Genomic DNA, 26,864 nt, shown 5'->3' on the forward strand with positions numbered 1-26,864 from the left:
ATGGGGTTTCCCTGGTGGCCCAGTGGTCAAGAATCCACCTTGCAACGCAGGGGACACTGGTTCAATCTCTGGTCTGGGAAGATCCCACATTCCGTGGGGCAACTGAACCTGTGTACCACAACTACTGAGCTCCTGCTCTAGAGCCCATACTCCACAACAAGAGAAGCCACCGCAATTAGAAACCCAAGTACCAAAACTAGAGAGTAGCCCAAGCTCGACACAGCTAGAGAAAGTCTGAGCGCAGTAACGAAGACTCAGCACAGCCAAAAATAAATAAATTTTTTAATATAAAAAAAATGAGAATAGTGAGTATGGAAATGAATAGCGAAAACCATGCACGTGACTGGGGTGGCCCTGATAAGAGTGTGAGAACAGCATCAAAGATGGAATCCTGGGAGCACCCAAATGTAATGATGGGCAGAGGAGGGAACTATTGCAGAACCCACAGAGAATCAGGAGAGGAGCGTCCCAGGGCAAAGGCCATACATTTCAAGATGTTCAAATGTAGTAGATATCTAGTGAGATACTCTATTTGAAACTCTTTGTAAATGGAAAAACTTTATGCAAACATACCGTGTCATATTATTGTTAGTATTAATGATAATTTCAGAGCACTTTCCCCCTTATTGTAATGGATATTTTTTCCTATTTTTCTTTTTTAATTTTTTGGCCATGCCATGCGGCCTGTAGGATCTTAGTTCCCCCACCAGGGACTGAACCCAAGCCCCCCTCCACTGGGAGCTTGGAGGCTTAACCACTGGACCTCCAGAGAAGTCCCTCTAATGGATATTTTAACTTAAGGGTAATGAAACTTGAGCCATACACATATTGTTTATTTATAATCAATTCTTACTATTTTATTACACTCTTAAAAGTTATACCTAGGGAGCAGGACTCACAATCCCTGTTGAATTTGATTTGTGTAACAGTATATTTAACTTGCATATTGGAATATGGGCAATAATACTTGGGATTCTACTGGATTTCAGCTAAAAGCTTATAGTAACACTTCCTAGAAGATTTGCCACATATAACTCTTCTGTCTGCTCATAGGGAAGCCTTAAAATAATCAGAAGTCAATGGACCAAATGTTACGTTCAACAGTCTCCTAGAATTTGATATCTTGAATTTAGGTGGAAGCTGCTACCACCGCCGGTGCCAGTCTCTTTACCAGTTGCAGAGTTCAGAGTCAGCGCAAAGATGCACCAAGGTCCTGGTGGTGACTCTCCAGGGAATTCTGCTGTGGCCAAGCAGAACAAATACGTTAAGTTCCTCCAAAGACTAAGTGTTCATCACTCTTAAATTGGACCCAGCAATCCTAACTGGCCTTGAAATTTGATTCTTGCTATCTTGAGTTTGATTGAGGGAATGTAAGGCTGGAAAGGAGAGCTCATTTTGCTATTTTTCCTTTTCACTTTTTCTATGTTCCCTCAACAAAACTCCAGGAAAGCAGATAAATCATGAGGAAAAAAAAGTACAAAAAAGAATTTAAAAATCAGAGACTACCAGGAATTCCCAGGTGGTCCAATAGTATGGATTCCATGCTTTCACTGCCTCCGTGTTCAATCCTTGGTCTGGGAACTAAGATCCCACAAGCCATGAAATATCACCAAAAGAAAAAAAAAATCACAGACTACCAACAACAAGTTTGGAAATATGAAGTCTTAGAAAGGTGAAGGTTTAACTTTATTGGTTTTGATTCAATGAATCAGACCAATTATGCTCTAGCTGTGTAGCATGATTACAAGACTGTAATTTGGACTTACATCATAGTTTGAGCCTCAGCTCTCACCTGGGAATTAGTTTCTTCATTTGCAAAAGGGAAATGATACCTTTTGCTTTTTGCCTCATATATTGTTGTGAGCGTTAACTAGTGTTGTGAAGTCTATATAGGTATAACCTCTATGGGAAATTTTCTAACAAAGCTACTCAAACGACTGTTGCTCTTCAATGTTGACATTTTGTGAGGCCACAATTTTGTTCTTTAATACTGTTGATTCTCAGAACGTGTTCATATTGCATTGACAAGCCAATCTGCAAAGGACATAGGAAAATGTTCTCATTATCTTATATCACAGTTTGCTTTGGGCTCTAAATAGTATTTTCTAACTTATTCATCATATTGGAGCTTCCCTGATGACTCCCAGTGGTAAAGAATCTATCTACAATGCAAGAGATGTGGGTTCGACCCCTGGGTTGGGAAGATCACTTAGAGAAGGAAATGGCAACCTAACATTCTTGCCTGAGAAGTCCTATGGACAGAGGATCCTGTCAGGCTACAGTCCATGGGGTCACAAAAGAGTCGGATACGACTTAGCTGCTAAATAACAACAACAAATTCATCATGTTGACAATGATGGTTCTTTTGTTTTGGTTGTGTGAGTGAGATCCAGGAATGGGCTTTCTCTGGTTGCAGCGAGCAGGGGTTGCTTAGTTGCAGTGCTCAGGCTTCACATTGCAGTGGCTTCTCCTGTTGCAGAGCACAGGCTCTAGAGCATGGGCTAAGTAGTTGTGGTACATGGGTGTTAGCCACTCTGTGGCATGTGGAATCTTCCCAGGCCAGGTATTGAACCTGTGTCCCTTGCAGTGACAGGTGGATTCTTAACTGCTGAACCACCAAGGAAGCCAAATGATGGTGTGTGTGTATGTTTGACTGGTAAAATATCCATCTCTACAAATGACGAGTCTGCCAACACTAGGACTTCAACCAAAAAGGAGCTTGATGAAGTAGCTCACACCTGTGTTTGAGTCTTAGTTCACCTGTGTGGCTTTGAGCAAATGTTCTAACCTCTCTGAGCTTTGTTTCCTCAATAAAATGGAATGTTACCAGTCTTTAAGTTTTCGTGTGAGGATCAGCCACAGCATATATAAAGCACTCAATACACAGTAGTCATTCAGTCGTGTCTGACTCTTCAATCCCATGGGCTGTAGCCTGCCAGGCTTCTCTGTCCATGGAGTTCTCCAGGCAACAATACTGGAGTAGGTAGCCATTTCCTTCTCCAGGGGACCTTCCTGACTCGGGCATTGATCCAGGTCTCCTGCATTGCAGGCAGATTCTTTACTGTCTGAGCCGCCAGGGAAGCCCCAATACATAGTAAGAGCTCCATAAATGGTAGTGATTGCTGTTTAAAACACTGTTGTCACTAAGATGGAGAAACACTCTTCCTGTTTTAAAACAGTTGGATGAATTTGAGAATTGAAGGGAAGTAGATGGACCAGCTAGGATAATCTTCAAGAGAACAATGTTGCAAAAATGATACAGCAGGCATGCAGTAAGATCTTGGAGTAAGTTGATTATAAGCTATTGCATGTCAGCCAGATGGCACTTTATTTTTTAAAAGAAGGGTAATTCTAGGAGGTATAAATGAGACACAGTCTTTAGCTCTGGTCAGTCTTGATTGGAGCACTACCATTTTGGAAAGTGGCTTAAAATGATAATTATTAAAGTCTGATGGAGGAAATAAACAGTTCTATTTGACAGTGGGAGAATTCCAAGTAGAACTGAAGTTTTCTAACTAGTATTTTCTAACTTATTCATCATATTGGGGCTTCCCTGAGTAGACACCTCTTGGCACCTAAATGTTAACAAGGGTTCGTTGTTGATATCCTTTCCACTAACATGCTATACATGGTATTTCTTCATTTTCCATTTTTCTATCCTCATTCTTCTTTCTATATTATTTCTTTTTCCTTTCCCCTAGGTGTGACCTTGAACTGTGGCTGAGTTGGCTTCTCATTAGTAGCAAGTGAAGGCATTTTTGAAGAGGCTGAACTGATGTAATCTTGTTTGGAGTCTGAGGAATAGACTGTTTCCTTTAGAATCATGAAAGGGACAAGTAAGACAAAGATTAATCTAAGGATCCAATAAAAAGGTTTGATAATTTTAAACATTCTTTGTTACTTCAGGTTGTAAGTAGTAAAAGTCAAAGCTTCAATCTGAATATTCTGGTGCTCTGTAATTGTTTAAAGAAGCAAAAGCATGTTGTTCATTGACATACCAGTTAGACCACAGATTTGTTCTGTGACAGGGAAGAGCTGTGGACTGGTCTAGCTGTGCTGTGTTACCCATCTTAAAAAGGTTAGATATATAGCTGGAGCGCTCCCTAGCAATTCATTTTATTATATTTATTTGTATACTTGTCTTGCCTTGTAAACTGGAATGTAAGCACTTAGAGGACAGCGATTATGGTTATATTTTGTACTTTTACACTGATTTATATGTAGAGGGCATATAACAAATATTTGTGTAATATCACATTCATGAATACACACACACACATACAATTTTCTTTTGAAATGCAAAGCTCAGGTGCCCATATTTTCCAAATTTTAAAAAACCAGATACATGGTCTGAAAAGGTGGAGTATACTTAGGACCATACAGGTGAGTATTTGACCTCAGAAAATATTGGATGATAGAATCACTTTACTTACAGTATCCAGTCCAGGAGTTTTCATTCTATATTAAATGGAGAACGTTCTCTGACTGGAATTCACTGGTCCTTCGACTTGAAAGAAAAAAAAATAACTATTTTTGTTAATATACTGCTGAAATTAAGCATTTTTCCCCACTGTGAATACAGGAAACAAACTACAGGTAGCGGTAACTTTCACTGTCACCAATAGGAATAACAGATATTTTAATATTGCATTCCAGCTGTGGGATTTTTTGAAATACCTTTTTGCTTTAAAATTTCAGTTTACCTTGCTGCAAGATCTTGATGTTTAAAGAAAAAGATTCAGTTCAGTTCAGTTGCTCAGTCATGTCTGACTCTGCGACCCCATGAATCTCAGCACGCCAGGCCTCCCTGTCCATCACCAACTCCCGGAGTTTACCCAAACTCATGTCCATCGAGTCAGTGATGCCATCCAGCCATCTCATCCTCGGTCGTCCCCTTCTCCTCCTGACCCCAATCCCTCCCATCATCAGGGTCTCTTCCAATGAGTCAACTCTTCGCATCAGGTGACCAAAGTATTGGAGTTTCAGCTTCAGCATCAGTCCTTCCAATGAACACTCAGGATTGATCTCCTTTAGGATGGGCTGGTTGGATCTCCTTGCAGTCCAAGGGACTCTCAAGAGTCTTCTCCAACATCACAGTTCAAAAGCATCAATTCTTCGGCACTCAGCTTTCTTCACAGTCCAACTCTCACATCCATACATGACCACTGGAAAAACCATAGTGTTGACTAGATGGACTTTGTTGGCAAAGTAATGTCTCTGCTTTTTAATATGGTATCTAGGTTGGTCATAACTTTCCTTCTGAGGAGTAAGCTTCTTTTAATTTCATGGCTGCAATCACCATCTACAGTGATTTTGGAGCCCCCCAAAATAAAGTCTGACACTGTTTCCACTGTTTCCCCATCTATTTGCCATGAAGAGATGGGACCAGATGCCATTGTCTTAGTTTTCTGAATGTTGAGCTTTAAGCCAACTTTTTCACTCTCCTCTTTCACTTTCATCAAGAGGCTTTTTACTATATCAGAAATGTCTTAAATATGTATTTCCTGATTGTATTTCAACATAAAATTTCTTTTATAATGCGATCTATTTTACTTTGCTCTTTTAAAAACACAAAAGATCCATAGTTTTACCAGACTCTCAAATGGCACAAAATAGGTTAAGAACCCTCAAGCTAGACACAGATTTATGTGAAGCTAATAAAGTTTAAACTTCAAAGTCCCTTTACCATGCCCTTCTAGACTCTGTTCCTAAATTTGTATTCATCATTTTATATTATTTTTCTTAAGGATCCTAGCATATACATTTTAATTCGCATTATAAAATTATTTATAATTTATATATATATCATAAAATTACATAATTACAAAATTATAGTAATCATTTCAAATTATAAAATTAGCATTTTAATTTGCATTATAATTTGCATGAAATGGGCTTCCCTGGTAGCTTAGCTGGTTAAAGAGTCTGCCTGCAATGCAGGAGACCCTGGTTCGATTCCTGGGTTGGGAAGATCCCCTGGAGGAGGGCATGGCAATCCACTCCAGTATTCTTGCCTGGAGAATCCCCATGGACTGTAGCCCGCCAGGCTCCTCTGTCCATGGGGTTGCGAAGAGACGGACACAACTGAGCAACTAAGCACAAAAGATGCTTGCTCTTTAGAAGCAAAGCTATGACAAACCTAGACAGTGTATTATAAAGCTGTGACATCACTTTGCTGATAAAGATGTCTACAGTCAAAGCTATGGTTTTTCCAGTAGTCAGGTAGGGATGTGAGAGTTGAACCATAAAGAAGGCTGAGCACTGAAGAATTGACACTTTTGAAACGTGGTGCTGGAGAAGACTCTTGAGAGTCCCTTGGACAGCAAGAGCAAACCAGTCAATCCTAAAGGAAATCAACCCTGAATATTCATCGGAAGGACTGATGCTGTAGCTCCAACACTTTGGCCACCTGATGCAAAGAACCCATTCTTTGGAAAAGACCCTGATGTTGAGTAACAGTGAAGGCAGGAGAAGGGAGCGACAGAAGATCAGATGGTTGGATGGCCCCACGAACTCAGTGTATACGAGTCTGAGCAAACTCGGGGAGATGGTGGAGGGAAGCCTGGCTGTGTTGTGGTCCACGGGGTACACAAACAGTTGGACATGGCTTAGCTACTAAACAATAAAATCATTTGCATAAATTTCACACCCCACGCTGCAAAAGTTGGGTTGTCCATGACGTTCAGCCCAGTACCGAATGCATAGGCTTTCAACAGCTAATTTTTGGTTGATAGTTTCCGGGAAATTTAAATTATCCTTGAAGTGTATCTGGAAATCTTTCAGGCCACTGCTTGGCTTCCTTCTCACCTGGAGAGGGACAGGGCATTGGAGATGGGGAAAGAAGGGCCGTGGGATGAGTGAGGTTCGGACTAAGGCGAGGAACAGGGGACAAACCAGTAGGGGTGGAGGGTGAGAAATGTTTAAGAAAAAAGGGATTTAGCCTCCTTTGGGAATTAGCTCTTTTCCTTGCATGGTTCCTTCGTAGATGCATACACCTGCCCAATGTTCTTTTGTGAATATGAATTAGCTCCAAACCCCACGCAGAAAGGTCTCAGCTCTGTCATTTGTAGCTAACATGACTCTTGAGTAAATGCCCACTTGAGCGATTTCCCTCACATCCTGAGCTGCTCCCAACCATGTGTGGAAGGGAGCCAAGGAGGGAGTTTTCTGAGTGCTCCAAGGGATGATTTTTCTCCGCGAAGAAATTCTCCAGCAAAACAGACGAGCCAAACCCCTACAGCGTGCTCTAACTGGAGCCCAGAAAACGACCTAGAAGAGGCCCGGCCGCGTGGCGGTGGGCGTGTCCGGGGTGAACGCGGCGGCCGCGGCTGCTCCTGGGAGGCGGATTACCGGCGTTAACACGCCGGTGAAGGGGCGGGAGGGCCCGGAGGGCCCGCGGCCGATGGAGCCGATGCGAGCCGTAGGGGGCGGGGTTCCGGGGGCGGCCTCGCGCGGGCGGCAGACGAGAAGGGACGGGAGAGGGGGCGGGCCTCGGCCACTCTGGGCCTGCGGCCCCACAGCCTCGCCTACCACTCGCGGCTTCGCCACAGACCCCTTTGTGTTCCTGCCCCCGCCCCGGAGGCGCCCCAGCCGGCGGCGCTGAGTTCCCTCATTGGCTCAGCCGACGGCTTCCGCGATTGGCTTCTGAGCCGTCCGGCGTGGGGCGCCTCTTCTCTCTGCTATTGGTTGTCTGGGCTGTTCGTCAGGCCGCCGCGCGAGGTGATTGCCCGGCCGCTCAGAGTCCCTGGAAGCAGTTCCGGGAAACCCCGCGTGCTGCCGGGATCGCGTCTCGGTCCGTGACGGGGGGGGGAGGGGGTGGTGCGCGCGCCATTTCTAGTCGTTTTCAAAGCGCCTCGCGCTGGTTCTCACGGGCCCGGCCACCGGCCCCAGCTCTGCCCTGGTGAGTCTCGCGCCGGCCCGCGGGGGGAGGGGCCGGGAGCCCCGATCCGACCCTACCGGGCCAGGCCGGGGCTCGGCGCCTGCTCCCCAGTTTCGTTTTCGCTCCGAGGCCCCCAGGGTGGGGGTGGGGATGGGCTGGGGGCGGCTTCGGCCTCGTCCGGCGGCTCAGCGGAGGGCCTAGCCGCCGCCGAGGCGCTTCCTCGCCCTCGCTCATCCTCCCCGCTCCCCCCGCCACCCGCCGCCTCCCCTCCAAGCCCAGGCCCGCGGTCCGGCCCGCCGGGCGCTCTCCGCGCGGCCTGCCGGGTCCGCCGCGCTTTTCCCGCCTCCGCCCGCCGCTCCACGCGGCCGAGTCGGCCGCTCTCAGTCCCCGCTTTAGATAGACCCCGTCGCCTCTCCCTGCCGGAGCCCCGCCTTGCTCCCCGTCTCAGCCGGCCTAGCCGCCCGTGGGGTTTGTTGATGGTCAGGACCGGCATGGGCCGGGGTGGGCCGAGGGCGGGATGCCAACCCGGGTGAGCCGAGCCGGGAGAAAACTTTTGTGTGAAGCAGAGGCCGAGAGGCCGGTGTGTGTAGGAAAAGGCCTCCGTTTCCCCTCCCCCAGTTCTGCATGCTGCAAGTCGAGATTTGAAGGAAAAAATGACTACTAGAGGCCATGAAACTTAGGCTTCGAGCGGCGCCTGAGATACCGAAGTCTAAATGCCATAGGCGCACTCTTGGAAAGGCGATTCTCTTTTTCTTCTGCGATAGAAACCGTATTGCTAAAATTTTAAGACTCGAAGAAGCCACGGGGATCTTGAAGGGTTCAGCCCCTTCCACACTACCTGTTTCAGATTTTTTGCTGTCCTCCGGAGTCTAAATTTATGTCTCATGAGTCAGTCGTAGGATAAGGGCTTGACACTCCTAAGCCATGAGAGAACCGTTAGTTTTCATTTCATTGGATCCTTAAAAGCCGGTCTCTTAAAATGAGAGTACTTTTCACGAGATGTTCAGAAAAAAAAAAGGAAGGGGCTAGTGCCAGATTTCCCAAATTTCCCAGCAACCCTGATTTTAAATTTCTCCTTTTTGCAAAAAAAAGTTTAGATCAAATAACATCAATCACATTAATATATTTGCTGCATCCAGAAATATGGTTTGGCTGTGTGGCATTGAATTGACACAAGAGTTTTAAATGGTCATATGACATGAAAGTATTTTTTTAATATGAGCACATTCTATTTGGTTTGAAGAGAGCTTTTTCCTTGATCTGGAAGGTTTTATTTTCTGGACTCTCTTAATAGTTGTACTTTTTTGTTAAAGTTTACAGACATTTTTTGAAAATTTCAACCAATTTCAAAATCAACTTGTAGAGAGCCTTTGCAATGAATGGTAGTCATAAATATTTCTGTCTTGTGCTTAATACACAACTTGTCTTTTTGCTTTACACATACTTTAAAAATACCACCTTGACAGATTTTCATTAAACTTTTCTGTTAAAAATTTGCTTTCTTTCCGTGATTGATAGTATTCCCAGGTGCAATACCGCAAGGGTCTTGTGATACTGAGAACTTTTGAGTTCTAATGATCTATCTTATGGTTGTATTTGAGGGTGGGTGAGCATGGAAAACAACTATATGTTCCCAAAAATATTTTGGACTTGAAGGCTTCTTTATAGAAGTAGGTTGTACTAATCAGTAAACTATTCATCTTACACTATAAGTAGTTTCTTTATCAAAAGTGCCAGTTTTGAATGTTTTTGCCAGTTCATCAGAATTTGAGTTTTGCCTTGAGAAACATTTATCCACCCAGAGATTAACCACGGAGTCTGCCTCTATATAGACATTAGTGGGTTACTAAGTTTTGTAATCATAAGAAGTTATAATACTGTTTATCTCATTTTCAGAGTAACAGTTTGTGCATTTTCCTCTCTTCCTGCTTTCTGTTACCTCCTTCTCAGTCTTCCTTTTTCATTAACTTCAACTAAATATCAGTGGACTTTGAAGTTGTTTTAAGTCAGAAAAACTGCACCTGGTGCATTTGCACAGGGTTTTGATAAGCAGTCTGGAAGTGTGGTTATCTTATGTATGGATTTTAGTGCTTTTTAGGAAACTTGTATTTTCTTTATAGCTGTCTAGGTATCTTCAGTTTCATCAGGAAAAGTAGGCTTTTCCTTGAAATCCACCTTCATGTCTTTTATTTCAGTATTTGTTGCAATGTCTTTATTCTGCTGCTTATTATCTTCATCACATTATAATTTCACAACAGACAAATGCACTTTAATTCCCTATCTTTTGCGGAGCTAGTATAGAGACTGGCCTTGTATGGTTTTATTATTTAATCTCTCTTCAGGGAGTTGATCCATTTCAGCATTACATAAAAGTTGAACACCCAAAATGATTTGGGTAGGTAAATCTGAGACATCTGACCTAAGTTTAAAAAGAAGCAACCTTAACTACAGCTCACTTTTTATTTTATGTGGACTTAAAACAATCATTTAGCTTTTAAACCTGGTCATTTTTTCTTTTAAATCTGTGAATGGGAATAGCAAATTAATTTTAGAACAAAAATTAATGTCAAGCTGTGTTTTTTAAGTTAGGTGGAGAAAACCCAAACCAGCAGCATGTTGAACTAGAGACAACAGGGCATTTATTTCACACCTATGTTGTTTTGAAGCAGAGCTAGTAAAGTTTGAAAGTCCTTGAACCTTAAGTTGTCTGTGGGTGTTCATTCTGTTTTTAAACCAGACTTTTTAAAACTGTTTAAGAATTGAGAGCTGAGGGGCTTTTTAGGATTTTGTGATGATCTGTTGATAAGCTCATCAGGACACAACTGCTGCTTTTGTTAATTAGTGATTCTGCCTTAAATAAATTCAAGCTTTTATCTAACCTAGTGTACATGAAGTTCCTTAAAAATTCAACACTTCCATGTACATTTCCCATGGTTTTACAGAATTATCGCAAATTTAGGTCAGATACATCAGAAAAGCCATCAGAAATAATATTTCGATAGAGGTTATTAGCAGCATGTATACAAATTAGATAAATCATGCATTGTCCTACAAACTAGTTATTTCTGGCTTAATGTAATATAGCTCCTGAATTTTTTCCAGCAGCATAATAAAATGGCTAATCAGGTGAATGGTAATGCGGTACAGTTAAAAGAAGAGGAAGAACCAATGGATACTTCCAGTGTAAATCACACAGAACACTACAAGACACTGATAGAGGCAGGCCTCCCTCAGAAGGTGGCAGAAAGACTTGATGAAATATTTCAGACAGGTATAATATACATTTCTTGTTTCTGACTGGTTATGAAAGTGAGGGCAAACCACTTTGAATTTTATAGATTTTTAAAGGTTAAATATTACTTATTGTTTCTGATCTATGTAGAGCTGAATGTTACTTTCCCTTCATTGAGGGCATATTGGGTTTGACTTTGATATTCTTATTTCATTATTTTGAAGCCTTAGTGTTGAATATGCAGTCTGAGTTGTTTCAGAACAGTACATCAATTTGTCTTAGATTTACCATCAATTAAAATATGTTTCAGCATATCAAATTTTGCATTTTTTTCTTAATCTAAATCAGTCGTCATTTTGCTTTTACTTTTCTACCTTTAGCTTCTTAAAGTGATTGTTAAAATAGCTTAGGTCTTATTAGGTGGCATAATAAGAGGACTAGTTAGATGGTATTGTCTGAAATGATAATAAAATGTCAGACTCCTTGAGAGTTGGTGGCCTGTCCAGTTTGTGACAGACAGAAATCTACAACTCTCAGTAATTTGGAAGTGTTTGGTTTGTAACAGCTGTGTTTTTTTTAAAATCTAGAATCCCATGGTTAAGTGCTTAAGCAAATTTGAACATTTTAATATGGTGGTTGTAAGTGGTTTGAAGTTCTAAAGAGGGAGAGAAATATATATACCATTAGAGAGCATTGTTCATAAATAAATATGTCCTCCCCTTTTGGGGCCATTAGATGGAAACGTTCTTCCTCTGTGTTTTGTGTGCCTGTCCAGATTCTGGGAGAGAAAATGGAATTGTCTCACAGACTGTGTCTTAAGTACTGTAGTAACAAATAACTGTTTTTTTTGTCCTTATTTATTTATTTATTTTTAAATCCGAGAAGCTCAAGCTAAAGCTCATTGAGACACTAAAATGACTTCTCAGACTGACTCCTGGGTGATGGTCCCTTTGAAAATCAGTGCTCAGAAACTTTCTTTGATGTTCTGCCATAGAGAACTGGCAGTGATCTGCTTTGAGATGCTCTCTTGTAGAGTGTTTTGTTATTGATAAGAGGTTGATGGCTTGGGTGTAGGGTTGGATTGACAGAATGTGATTGATGGGTATCCTGAGTTGTGACTTTGGGTGGTGATATGGAATAGTCAAGTAAGGAAATGCCAGTTATTTTGGCATGCTCATTTTGAGCTCTTACATCATGGCATCTTTTTTTTTTTTTTTTAAGTAACTTTGCAAGTGATATTATGGAATAAAGTTCTTTTTGGCTTTACCAAAATGGAGTCACTTTTGATGTTAGTTCATATGGACTTGGGGCTTTTAATCTGCCAAATATTTCCATTTTACTTTGGATCAATTCTGAAATATATTCAGAAATATAAAATTTAACAGACTTAAATTATATTTAAACATAGTAGATGTTCTTTGTGCAGTTAAATATACTATATGTATATATAGAATGCAGTGCATATATTTTTTATATACTTTGCTTTAAGTCCATAGTAAAGTCCTTTTAATGCCATTTGAAAAAAAATTGTCATTGTTGACAGTGTTGCTAATGCTACAGCATCTTTTAAAATCTCAGTGTGACACTTGTGAAGAACAAAAACTGCCTTAAAATATGACTTTTCAGAATTGATTAATCAAGCTGCACTTGCATTTATAGGAAAAATTTAAAATTTAATGTAAAATATGCCTTTCCACATTCTGACTGCAGCAAAGTAGATGCTCAAAACAAATGAAACTTCATTTTATCTTTGGTGCTAAGGAGGGAAAGCCTTTGACACTTGTTGGAGAGTGGGAAGAATTATTTAGCAAAAATAATTCATTTTTTCCCGCACTTCTTGGGTGGTTAGCAACAACTCCAGCAGTCCATATAATCTGAAGGTTGATTCTTGGGAAATACAGTGTTTTGTTTTTTTTTTAAACCACGCTAACGTAATCAGAACTTACTATTTTAATGCTTAATCTGTAGTATAGTGTGTATGTACATCAGATTTAACTTCCAAGATTTTAACATTTTGGAGAGTGGGAAATGGGGTTAGAGTTTTTTTTTTGTGGGATGTGGGGATTGAAATTTGTTTGTAGATTTTAACATTGTGTCTTTTGTTTTCATATTTGTACTCTTATCTTTCTATATAGTATTTGTATAGCTGACCTATATGCGTATAGTTGAATGAAAATGTAGTTAGTGATAGTATTGAATATAGCAATTCTCGATGAACATTGATAGCTCAGTTTAGACTGTCCTCTTTGTTGCAATAATGTTACCTGTTTTCAATTTAATTTTTAGGATTGGTAGCTTATGTCGATCTTGATGAAAGAGCAATTGATGCTCTCAGGGAATTTAATGAAGAAGGAGCTCTGTCTGTACTACAGCAGTTCAAGGAAAGTGACTTATCACATGTTCAGGTAAGGACATTGTCCAGAAAAGTCTTTGAACAACTAATGATCTGAAATTATTTTACTATTACTCTTTTTTTGTGGATAAGTGGTATTTTTTATTTGTGACTACCTCTGCTTCTTTACAAAAAATTAGCTTAAAAAATCTACATGGCAAAAAGTTTTCAGAAACGCAAGTATAAAGTAAAAGTCTCCCACTTCTTGTGACATTTTTGGATTATGTGAAACTGTTTTGTTTTCTTGGAGGGAAATAGTGTAGACAGGAGGAATAGTTTCAGGACATGTGGCAAAAATAGCCCAGATGCATTTAAATATCAGCAAATGGAAGACTGTTTTGCCATTGCTGAGGGTAAGCTCCCCAGAGGCCTTATATGTCTTAGGTGCTGTCAGTTCCAGTCTCTGGCACACAGCAACTACTCAGCAAGTATTTGTTGAGTTAAGAACTGAGTGAATATTTTGTTTAAATTTTGTTCTTCTGAAATTTAAATTTAATTGTATATTTGACTCTTCAACAATTCCTGGTAATTATTTTTCATTGAATTACTTGGCTTTTCTAGAACAAAAGTGCATTTTTATGTGGAGTTATGAAGACCTACAGGCAAAGGGAGAAACAGGGGAGCAAGGTGCAAGAGTCCACGAAGGGACCTGATGAAGCAAAGATCAAGGTAAAACTTGAGTTGGGTAGTTGTAATGAAATTTAATCATGATATCAAATGCTCTAGAAATATTTCTTTCTTTGGATGGGTCAGGTTTTGGTGGTGGCACGAGGGATCTTCTTGTAGGATGTGGGGTCTTGTGTTGCGGTGCAAGGGCTTCTCTGCAGTTGCAGTGCCCTGACATAGAGTACATAATGCCTGGACTGTGGGGAGATCAGTATAACTGTGAGCCATTATTGTTACTGTTGTTGTTATTTAGATAAACTGAAAGGAAAATACAGGGCTTTTAGTAAGACTAGTGAACCTCATACTTGAGTTAAATGGATAGTGGTGTTTTGCTGTAGTGATAGACTTTTCCATTTGAAATAGTTAATGTTGAAGTTTGTACAGTTCCATCATGTTTTAGACAAGAAATACAACTTACAGTTTTTACTCTTTTGTACCTTTTTTTCCTCATTTGGAAAATGGCACACTCCCATTCTTATATATTAAATAATAGGAGAGAACTTTATTTGCATTAATGGTTATTTTTTTTTAAACTTACTGCTGTTCATAGAATAGGTCTATGTTATTTCCCTAAAACTGGCTATCTGCTCTTGAGAAGGTGCATATTGTATATGTGATATGTGTATACTGCGTAGTGTACAAGTAATGGATAATACGCATGTTTTGTGTCAATGGTAGAAGAATGGAGGATCTGAGATAACTGCTATCCCAGGGTTATCCAGAGATGGTTTTTTAAACTGTTGAATTTGATGTCTAAAATTTCTTGTTGCTCCAACATTCTGTGATTTTTAAAAACCTGAAGTGTAAAATCCTCCCATTCCTAGATAGATTCCTTTCTTTTTTTCCATTGTGTCTTTGTTCTGTAGGCTTTTCATATGAACAACAAACCCTTAAGGGCAAGGACAGTATCTTCTTTTCTATGATTCCTCTTAATACCTCATATAATGTTGTGAGGAAGGTTGGAAATCAGGAAACAGTTTATTTTTTGAAACCTGAGAGTATATTCATTTGGTAATTGCCAAGTATTTTGAGTCTGTGCTATATGAGAAATGGTCTGGTTCTTATGAAGCTTATGGTATAGGAGTACAAAACAACAGGGTCAAACAAAATAAAGTTTAAATTATTTGAGTACAATAGAAAGTCAGAATAGGATGATGTGAGAAGCAGTAAATGAGAGTAGCTGCCTAAAAGAGCTAGGACGTCTGATTTCTTTTTGTTTTTAAGGATAGAGAACATTTTATTTGAAAAGAGTCACTTGTGGATATAAGTATGGTATGTAAAGGGAACAAATAAGGAAAAAATCTGATGTAGAGGGGATATAAAAGGAGGCATACTATGGTATGTAAAGTATGAACAGATAGCTTGGGGTCAGCTTACGTCGAAGTGTTAGTAATCCTTTCCCCTTTTTTCTTTTCTCATTAAAAATAGATGACGTGTGCTCAGAGACTTAATTTGCCCACAACTCTTTCCATTAAATGTCTGGAAAGGAGAAGTAAAAGTCTATGCATGTGAGAAGAACTAGTGTGAACTCTGTGATTTTTTTTTTTTTTTCTTTTTTTCTCCCTCGACTAAAATACCTAAAATGTTAGGGTACCTTTTGGAAAAGATTTATATTTTTATTTGTGTGTGTATTTGTATGATATTTAACATTCAGGTATTAACAATTATGTATATTTATCTTTAGGCCTTGCTGGAAAGGACCGGTTATACCTTGGATGTAACCACAGGACAGAGGAAGTATGGTGGTCCTCCCCCAGACAGTGTGTACTCTGGTGTGCAACCTGGAATTGGAACAGAAGTAAGTGTTCTTCAGCCATTTGTGGAAATCTTTCCAGTTTGTAAATACTTCTATCTATTGTATGATGGGAAAAATAACTTCCATTTTTTTCAAAGAGTAGCCATAACTTTTGTTTTGCTATCCATCTGTATTTTGCTGCCATTGTAAGTAGGGATAATCCTGTGAATGGTAGATACCTAAACACTTTGTAAAGACATGTATAGAGTTCTTGGAACTGGTAGCTAGGACTATGCAACTAGCAACACACCATTTTAGGTCCTTGGGATGAGGTTATTAAGGAGAAGCAATTGCTTTATTCTGTTTTTCTTTTATGTCAAGATGGTTCTTGTCATCTCTCCTTGACCCTCTCCTCCATCACATAGAAGATACTGAGTGTTTACAGAGAGATTTATTGAAGGGAATGGGTTGCACAAGGGAAGGATGTAGAATCAAATAAAAGGTTGAGCATGTTGGTCTATACTTGAAAGTAGAGGGAGTCCCTTCTCCATCTGTGTGTTGATGAGGGTTTCTTCATATGCCTTTATGTTAGACTGTTCTGATCCTTTAAATGGAGAACACTGAACGCCAAAAGATAAGTCCTGTCGTTGCAGGTCCCTTTTCTGATGTGATGTCTCCATTGTCTTTTTAGTGCCTAGCATGATGCCGGGAGTATCGTAGGACAGATAATTGGTGGTTATGGTTTTTTTTTTTCTTTGAATACTGTAATCATGACTTCATAACTTAAAATTAGATTAAATGATAATCTTACAGGATTTTCTTTAAAACAAAGTGAAAAGGGTAGATCCTTAAGTGATGGTGTCAGTTAAAATATTTAGGTGGTATTATTATGTATCTCCTACTTATTAGAATTTTAAGAAATTCTAGAACTTTACTCAAACATTACCAATGACACCCTTCTGAGTGCTGAAATTTAACTTTTGAGGTAGCCCAAAGCACAGATTGTTTGTTTTTTACAGATTGTTATTTCTAATTTGTGAGTATGTAAATAAAGACATCACCATTTAATGTTACTCTTTAGATCTATATCAGAGCTAATTTTAATTTTGTTCTCTGTATGTAAATGTACATTTATTGGTTGTTGTTCCCTGAGCTTCTTTTATGCATTATTATAGTTAATTATTATAGTTATTCTGTTTCTTAATATTTAACATTATTAAAAGGACTCTAGGCCTTTTTATTTTTTGATACCTGAATCAGGTACATATGCTTGTTTTTAAATTTCAAAAAAACTACTGTAAATTACTTACTGCTATATAATTATTGATGGAGTGGGGATTGGGACTCTAAGCCGCCTGCATTCCTTACAGGAGAAAGTGTCATTGAAACATAACATACTCACTGTTATCTTCTCATTAATTCCCTGACGCCATACTTTAATGTTCTACTTATGTTGTGAACCCTTTCAAATCTACATTTATATTTCATTTTTAAAGAATATGGAGGGACTTCCCTGGTACTCCAGTGTAAGTTAAGGCTGTGCTCCCATTGCAGGGGGCACGGGTTCAATCCCTGGTTGGGGAACTGAGATCTTCATGCCACATGGTGTGGCCAGAAGAATAATAAACATGGAGATATAACTCAGCTTTCTTATAGGGACTCCTGGACTATATGTATTTGTTTTCTAATGGTTTTAAATTTGCACCTAAGCCCTCATGTAAAGTGAATGAAAAATGGAATTGTTCCTTTGCCTTTTTCTTGTTCCTGAGACAAGTTGAAACACCTCCAAGAGGGGAATACATTTTGAAAAAGTTATCAATAGTATACCATTCGTCGTATGCTATGCTTATCAATTACTATTACAGTTTCTTAGTTTTGTTTGTTTGACTAGTTATAAAATGCCTAGAAATAAAAGTTATGTCATACAGTTTTGTTCTTCACAGTGCCCAATACAGCCTGCTGTAAAATTGGTTGTATCTATTTTGTAATTAATCGAAATTTTTTTTTTAGCCCGTTAGGTAGGTTCATTAATGAGCTCTTTAATGGAGACTTGTTTTATCTTTGCTCTATGTAGATAAGGCACTGGTGTGCTACAGTCCATGGGGTCGCAAAGAGTCAGACACTACTGAGTGACTGAACTGAACTGATGTAGATAGGGAGGGATTTGCTAGTACTTTAAGATTTCACTGGAAGTTCTTCATTTAATAAACTGTTTTGAGTACCCAGTTAAAAACAAATCCTATGTTAAATGCAAAATTTGTTTCAGTTCAATTCAGTTCAGTCACTCGGTCATATCCGACTCTTTGCAACCCCGTGGACTTGCCCGTCCATCACCAACTTCCGGGAGCTTGTTCAATCTCATGTTCATTGAGTCAGTGACGCCATCCAGCCATCTCATCATTTAATTATTTTGACAGTATGTAAACTGAGTATGATGTTTCTAAGCATCACTTCAACCAAAATGTATTTGGCATACCTATATTCTGCCAGACCCTGCCTCAGTGCTGGGTATTTATTGCTAGATAATCAACAAAACATGGTCCTGCCTTTGAAGAGGAATCAGACACACACAGTCAGTCAGTCAGTTCAGTCACTCAGTCGTGTCCGACTCTTTGCAACCCCATGAACTGCAGCACGCCAGGTCTCTCTGTCCATCACCAACTCCCGGAGTTTTCCTCAAACTCATGTCCATTGAGTTGGTGATGCCATCCAACCATCTTATCTTTGGTCCTCCCCTTCTCTTCCTGCCTTCAATCTTTCCCAGCATCAGGGTCTTTTCCAGTGAGTCAGTTCTTCACATCAGGTGGCCGAAGTATTGGAGTTTCAGCTTCAGCGTCCGTCCTTCCAGTGACTATTCAGGACTGATTTCCTTTAGGATTGACTGGTTTGATCTCCTTGCAGATTTTATATTGCAGTTCCTCTGTAGGAGAAATATGTGTTTTTCTGTATGTTAGTTATCATTATGTGCAGCAGATATGGTTGCAGCAAAAATCCCTATATGCGATCACCAGCCTAAAGCACTCCTGTCAAGCAATTTGCAACAAAATTGCAGTGTAAAATTTTGGATTCCTCCCTTAAGTCCATATTTCATGAGATTTGGCCCATACTTGTTGAAGATTAAAGTTTTGAAAATTAGGAGGCTTTTAATATATTGGGTTGCTGATAGATTTAGTAAAGTATTTGGTTTTAATTGATATCACTTTTGATGCTCCAAGGTTTGTAGTTTTGTTCTTTTATGGCTCATTGCAGTTACTAAAAATTACTACTAGCTCTTGATTGAGGAAGTTGAAATTAGGGTCAGTGCCTGATACTGATAGTATTGAAAGTAAGTTACCAGAAGACAGTGAAGTTTTATCTTTGGATAAAATCTACTGTGAATTAACCCTATGGTGAATACTCATTAATGGACCTTGTTGCTAAGCCTTGACCTTGAGATGAGAAATAAACAAGAATGTTAATACCAGTTTTGAAATGTATTTTTTTTAGTGTGCCTTGGCTCTCAGACCTAGTATGGTTGTAGTATTTTTGTATCCTTTTTTTCCCTTTTTATTCCAGTTTTATTGAGAAATACTTGACATACAGCACTATATAAGTTTAAGGTGTACAGCTCAATGGTTTGACTTAAATACATCATGAAATGACGACCACACTAAGTTTAGTAGGCATCCATCACCTCATAAAATTAAAGAAACAGAAAAAAATAATGATTTTTCCTTGTGATGAGAACTCAGGATTTACTGTTAGCAACTTTCTTATATAACATACAGCAGTGTTAATTGTATTTATCATGTTGTACTTTACATCCCTAGTTATAACTGGAAGTTTGTACCCTTCTTTAACTACTTTCACCCAGATCCTCTCTTCCCAACCCCACCTCCGGTAACCACAAATTGATCTCTTTTTGTGTGTTTGTTTCTCTCTTTGTTTTTGTAGTTCAGTTGACCTTCAACACTGTGTTAGTTCCAGGTACACGGCATAGTGGTTTAATACTTCTGTAGTTTCAAAGTGATCTCCATAAGTGTAGTTACTATGTGTCACAGTACCTTTCTGTTCTTCAGCTGGTTTTGTAAAACTCTATTTCATTGACATAAATGTAATCTCCATGCAGATCATCTCTATATATTGATAATAAACTCTGTGTGTTGGACTTAACTCTTTATTAGCCAGTTGAAGTGTTAAAAAGAAACAGGGTGTTTAACAGACCTATAAGTATGTGACTTTGTAACATTTGATTTGCATTATATATAAAGGAAAGCTGCTTTGTTTGCAAAAATGGCAAATAGAAGCTGGATATTGGAACAGCCGTTGTAGATAATCGGAAGACAGTGTTGATCTGCCTGGTTACTTCTGTCGATTCCTTCCAGAGTCTTTGGGGCTTCTCTGTTACTGTTGAAGGAATCAGTGGGTAAACAGCAGCCAAAATCTTGTTCAAAACCTTAAAGTCTAATGAGTAAAGGAAGAACAGCTGTTAGGGTATTCACTGGATTCTGTTGGTTCTGGTGGGGAGGGTTAACCTGCTCACGACTGAGTGTTTACTCTGGACAGCTCATATGGAGCCAGAATGGCTCAGGGATCAACACGGCAGTGAAAGAAAAACATTCACATTACGTTTCAGTTCATTAAAAACTGAGCTTAAAAAACTTTAAAGGGGGGTGCTTAGTTTTTGAATACTATCTATTTCAGCCTTTTAAAGTTCTTTTAAAGTCCTAAGTTAAACTGATCTTGAAATGAGACCATCTTCTGTTTCTCAAGCAAATCAGTGTTTTTGGCCTGTTTCTTCATGGACCCCAGTGAATACAACATTGGGCATAGGTTTGTTGATGTTTCTTTTATTTTTGTTTATATGTTTATTTTTGGCCACGCCATGTGCGACATACGGGATCTGAGTTCCCTGATCAAGGAACAAACCCTTAACCCTTGCAGTGGAAGCTCAGAATGCTAACCACTGGACTGCCAGGAAATTCCTTGATATTAAATAGAACAGTATTTTTATGGAAAAGCTGTAATGTCAGGTGCACTTCTAACATTCATATGATCATGTAGAGTACAAGGAGCTTACTATTATGAATTCTTTCTAATCAATCAGTTGCTTTTCCTGAAAATACAAGATCTTTTCAGGTATGCTTAATGAAGTAAACCTGAATGGTTCTGAAAATATATACACGTGTTAAGAAAGTAGTATAATAATCTGACACTTAGATTCTTCATTTATCTGTGTTCAACTGTATATTTTTAAAAATATTTGTTTATTTATTTTTGTCTGCACCGAGTCTTAGTTGCAGCACGCAGGATCTTCCTTGTAGTGTGTAGGCTTTTCTCCAGTTGTGCACAGGCTCCCTCCAGAGAGCTGACTCAGTAGTTGCTGCATGTGATCTTGGGGAGCTTAGTTCCCTGACCAGGGATCAAACCCATGCCCCCTGCATTGGAAGGCGGATTCTCAGCCACCAGCGAAGAACCTCATGGGTGTTCCCACAGTGCCGCTGTGTGTGCTCTCTTTGCTTTTGCATGCATTTGCAATGGGTAGGGAGAGAATACGGATGCTGAATGGTGTAATTAGGAATCATCACTGCATTATAATAGAAACAATATAAAGCAGAATTTACTTCCCAGGACAGTTTTAAAATATTCAAATAACAAATATTCTCAAATATAAAGATTTTCTAACCGGGCTAGACTTAGGTGTGGCCAGAGCCTAGCAACACTAAAAAATATATTTCAGAATTAATACCAGTTACTCTCGTGTTCACAACAAACTGTTTAAAATTCTTAAAGAGGTGGGAATACCAGACCACCTGACCTGCCTCCTGAGAAATCTGTATGCATGTCAAGAAGCAGCAGTTAGAACTGGACATCAAACAACAGACTGGTTCCAGATCGGGAAAGGAGTACGTCAAGGCTGTATATTGTCACCCTGCTTATTTAACTTACATGCAGAGTACATCATGAGAAATGCTGGACTGGATGAAGCACAAGCTAGAATCAAGATTGCCAGGAGAAAATCAGTAACCTCAGATATGCGGATGACACCACCTTTATGGCAGAAAGAGAAGAAAAACTAAAGACCCTCTTGAGGAAAGTGAAAGAGGAGAGTGAAAAACTTGGCTTAAAACTCAACATTCAGAAAGCTAAGATCATGGCATCTGGTCCCATCACTTCATGGCAAATAGATGGGGAAACAGTGGAAACAGTGAGAGACTTTATTTTGAGGGGCTCCAAAATCAGTGCAGATGGTAACTGCAGCCATAAAATTAAAAGACCCTTGCTCCTTGGAAGAAAAGCTCTGACCAACCTAGACAGCATGTTAAAAAGCAGAGACATGACTTTGCCAACAAAAGTCTGTCTAGTCAAAGCTCTGATTTTTCCAGTAGTCATGTGTGGATGTGAGAGTTGGACTATAAAGAAAGCTGAGGGTTGAAGAATTGATGCTTTTGAACTGTGGTGTTGGAGAAGACTCTTGCGAGGAGATCCAACCAGTCCATCCTCAAGGAAATCAGTTCTGAATATTCATTGGAAGGACAGATGCTAAAGCTCCAATACTTTGGCCACCTGATGTGAAAAACTGACTCCTTGGAAAAGACCCTGATGCTGGGAAAGATTGAAGGCAGGAAAAGAAGGGGACGACAGAGGATGAGATGGTTGTACGTTATCACCGACTCAGTAGACATGAGTTTGAGTAAGCTCCAGGAGTTGGTGATGGACAGGGAGGCCTGGCATGCTGCAGTCCATGGGGTCTCAAAGAGTCGAACACACCTGAGCGACTGAACTAAGCTACTCCTGTGTGTTTTTTGTTTCAGGATGCCTTTTATCAGTAGTTTCGTTTCTTTTTTTTTTAAGTGCTGTGCCCTGTTAATCAGTGCTAATAGATAGAGTTGGGAGTGCTATAGGGTGATACAACTGAAACTAATGAGAAGTGGTCAGATTCTGGATAATTTGAGTGTATATCTTAACAAGATTTATCGATGAGTTGGATATGGAGACATGAGAGAAAGGAGCAGAGGATGGCTTTAAGTCTTAGGACCTGAGCAGTTAGAAGGATGTAGTTGCCACTTACTAAAATGAGGAAGGCTGTAAAGAAGAGCAGATTAGCAGGATTGAAAGGTAGTCGTTCAGTTTTGGACATGTATGAGTTAGAGGTCTTTTAGTCATCCGAATGGAGCTGTTGAGTGAGCCGTTGCTTGTGTGAGCTTGGAGTTCATAAGAGAATTTTGACTGGTGATCATAAATGTGGGAGGCATAAGTATCTAAGATGATGGTGTTTTAAAACCATGTTTGGATGTGGTCACCATGGAAGTGTATATAGCTAGAGAAAAAATTTAAGATCTGATTCCTTCAGCACCTCAACATTTAGAGAGATGGGGAGATGAGAAGGAACTAGCAAAGGAGACTAAGAAGAAGGAGCCAATGAAGGGGCTTCCCTGATGCTCCAGTGGTTAAGATGCTTCCAGTGCAGGGGATTGGGTGTGATCCTTAGTCTCAGAACTAAGATCCACACATGCTGAGGAGGGCTACTGAGTCTGTGCACTCTGGAGCCTGCGTGCCGAAACAAAGACTCAATGCAGCCAAATAAATAAATTTTTAAAAGAGAGCCAATGAGATAAGAAAAAACAGGAGTGTGGTGTCCCAGAGGTCAAGTGAAGTATTCACAGAAGGAAGGTCAGTTATATCAAACTTCCCAAGTAAGATGAGGACTAATAATTGACATTTGATTGTGATAGCGTAAATGTTGTTAGTGACTTTGACTGGAGTGGTGACAAAAGCCAGATTGGAAAAGATTCAAGAGACTAAGGAGATGAGCAGATTTGAGGCATTAAGAATATTATAGCTCTTCTGAGCAGTTTTTCTACAAAGGGTAGCAGAGAAATGGGACAATAGTTAGAAGGTTTATAGTCAAGATATATTTTTATTGTAATTGAAATTTTAAAGAAAAGGGACTTCCCAGGTGGTCCAGTGCCTAAGACTCTGCATTCCCAATGCTGGGGGCTTGGGTTCAGTCCCTGGTCAGGGAACTGTTAAATCCCACATGCTGCAACTGAGAGTCTGCCTGCTGTAACTAAGACCCTGCATAGCCAAATAAATAAATACTTAAAAAAAAAAATTTAAGGGAGAGGTTGTAATATATTTTGTGCTGATGGGAATGATCCATGTATAAAGAAGGAAATTGATGATGAAATTGTCAGACCAAGAGTCCTTGAGTAGGACAGAAGGGAGGGACTCTAGCGTATAAGTCAAAGTATGAGATAGACGTTCATACATGTATTTACTCAAAGATGAGCAGCTGTTATGAGCCTGGCACTGCGTTCAATACTGGGAATAAAATGAGGAACAAGATGTGGGCTCTCTGCTTACATGGAAGCTGAATGCTCTTGCTAATGTTACTCCCAGATGAGAATCTTGAGACTTGCTGATTTAGAAACTTGTTCACAGTAACTGGAATATAGATTTGAATCCAACATAGCCTAAAACTCACTGTTGCTCACATTCTCCCTGCCTTTAAGCTTTCACCCTACTACACCAAGCCACCATCATCTCTTGCCCTGTTAACCTGACTGGTCAGCCTGTTTTTCCTTACGATCCACTTTCTACCCTGCTGCTTCTACCCTGCTGCCAGTCTTATTTCTTTTAGGACATAAGTAATACTTGGTTATTTGTCTGCTCAAGAGTCCTCTTAACGTCTTCCTAACATGCTTGGAATGAAACTCTTAAACTGTGGTTGAACTTAATCTGGCCCTCATTTTCTCTTTCTCCCTGTCTCCTGTGTGGACCCTTTTATTTAGTCACTGCCTATTTGCTGTTCTTCAGGTTTGTCAGTTGCACTCGATATCTGTTTGTACTTGTTCTATCCCCGTGGAATGCCCTTTCCTCATACTTTTAGTATTTTCTCTCTCAGGTCTCAGTTCAAATTTGTCTTCCCAGGGAGGCCCTCCTACTTAAAATATAACCTCTTCTTCATTCATCCCTTTTCTTTGCTTTTATCTTATGATTTCCTCCTGAAATTGTATTGTCTTTTAAATTGTCTGTCTCTCTCAGTAGAATGTAAGCTTCATGAACATCTAGACCTGTCTGTGGTGTTCACTCATCTCTAGAATGTAGAAAAAAATATATGGCATATGAGTCCACACCTCATGAAAGGTTTGGACAAGTTCTATGAATAGGGAGGGAGCTAGTTACCTGCACTGGAGCAACTTCGAACTGGCATTTAATTTCTTCATGGATTTATGGCTGTGCTGGGTCTTGGTTGCTGTGCGTGGACTTCCTCTAGTTGCGGAGAGCGGCAGCTGCTCTGGAGTTGCCGTGCTTGGGCCCCTCGTTGTCGGGGCTTCTTTGGTAGTGGAGCAAGGGCCCTAGGTGCACTGGCTTCAACAGTTGGAGCTTGTAGGCTCTGGAGCGTTGGCTGCAGTAGTTGCTGTACATGGGCTTAAGTGCTCCGTGGCACATGGGGTCCTCCTGGACCAGGGATAGAACCCGTTACCCCTGCACTGCAAAGCAGACTCGTGACCACTGGGCCATCAAGGAAGCCCTCAAGCTGATATTTTAAAAATTAATTGGATATGGATGGGAATTGGAGGGATTAAAAATATCTGAAGTTTTTTGTTTATGAGAGTATTTTTCCTCAGTCATTTGCTGGGGGTGGAGTGGGGTGGTGGTTAGCAGAAATTATGTTCTCCTAAGAGAAATGTGGGAAAAAATTAGAGGAACTGATTGACAAGGGTCAGTTTTAGTTATTTTGATTTTTGGACAAAGGAAACTTTTGTTACATATACAATGTACCTTTATTTTAAATAAGGAATATAAAATTAGAATTTTTTCATGTATCGATAACCACGTTTAACATTCTGATACATAGTCATTCTTATCTGTACATATATTTATACTCAAAAAAATGAAAATTGGCATTGCTAAAGTTACTGATGATTTGAGGTAAAATCAGGACTACCAAGAGGAAGTGTTTAATAGGTAGTTGGAGATACAGAATTAGGTCTTGAGATATATAGGAGGTGTTGGGAAATGACTGTTGCATGGTATGTAAATATGGATGTTAATATCCTTACAAGGGAAGGAAGTACAGTGAATTATGGGAAATAGAGCCATAACTTTGGGAAACATGCAGCTTATATTATTAAATGGATTGAAGAATCACCGTGGAAAGGATAGAGGAGTAGTTAAAGGTAAGACTAGGTTAGTGGAGTGTTCTGAGGTTTTTCCAGTGGTCATGTATAGATGTGAGAGTTGGACTATAAAGAAAGCTGAGTGCCGAAGAATTGATACTTTGAACTGTGGTGTTGGAGAAGACTCTTGAGAGTCCCTTGGACTGCAAGGAGATCCAACCAGTCCATCCTAAACGAGATCAGTCCTGAGTGTTCATTGGAAGGACTGATGTTGAAGCTGAAATTCCAATACTTTAGCCACCTGATGCGAAGAACTGAGTCATTGGAAAGACCCTGATGCTGGGAAAGATTGAAGGCAGGAGGAGAAGGGGATGACAGAGGATGAGATGATTGGATGGCATCACTGACTCAATGGGCATGAGTTTGGGTAAACTCCAGGAGTTGGTGATGAACAGGGAGGCCAGGCGTGCTGTGGTCCGTGGGGTCGCAAAGAGTCGGACACAACTGAGAGACTGAACTGAAAACTTACGGGAAGAAAATTTTCAGAAGGTAGCATCACTAGTGTTAATGCTTGTTGAGAAGGCAAGGATGATGAGATTGAGGAAGGAAAGACTTAAATTTGGTCCTTAAAAGTCTATTAGTGACATTTAGGTGTACAATTTAGTGTTGGAAGAAGTCAGTTTTTGGAGAAGGCAATGGCACCCCACTCCAGTACTCTTGCCTGGAAAATCTCATGGACGGAGGAGCCTGGTGGGCTGCAGTCCATGGCTTTGCTGAGAGTTGGACACGACTCAGTGACTTCACTTTCACTTTTCACTTTCATGCATTGGAGAAGGAAATGGCAGCCCACTCCA

General features: G+C 40.0%; 1 protein-coding gene across 3 annotated transcripts in view; it reads left to right on the forward strand.

Moving 5' to 3' along the window:
* Positions 1-7,805: 7,805 nt before the first annotated feature.
* HNRNPR (heterogeneous nuclear ribonucleoprotein R) overlaps positions 7,806-26,864 on the forward strand; it is a 33,259-nt gene continuing 14,200 nt past the window's right edge. Inside the window, exons 1-5 of one of the 3 annotated variants that reach the window (XM_052635735.1) lie at positions 7,806-7,900; positions 10,985-11,150; positions 13,398-13,516; positions 14,065-14,172; positions 15,854-15,967. In XM_052635735.1, coding sequence (XP_052491695.1) covers positions 10,994-11,150; positions 13,398-13,516; positions 14,065-14,172; positions 15,854-15,967 — 498 coding nt within the window. In that variant the 5' untranslated portion in view covers positions 7,806-7,900; positions 10,985-10,993. Of the gene's footprint in view, positions 7,901-10,981; positions 11,151-13,397; positions 13,517-14,064; positions 14,173-15,853; positions 15,968-26,864 lie in introns of all 3 variants that reach the window. The other 2 variants (XM_052635736.1, XM_052635737.1) reach the window with 2 other exon arrangements.

This window comes from Budorcas taxicolor, chromosome 2 (assembly GCF_023091745.1).
Source record: "Budorcas taxicolor isolate Tak-1 chromosome 2, Takin1.1, whole genome shotgun sequence".
Taxonomy (NCBI): Eukaryota; Metazoa; Chordata; class Mammalia; order Artiodactyla; family Bovidae; genus Budorcas; species Budorcas taxicolor.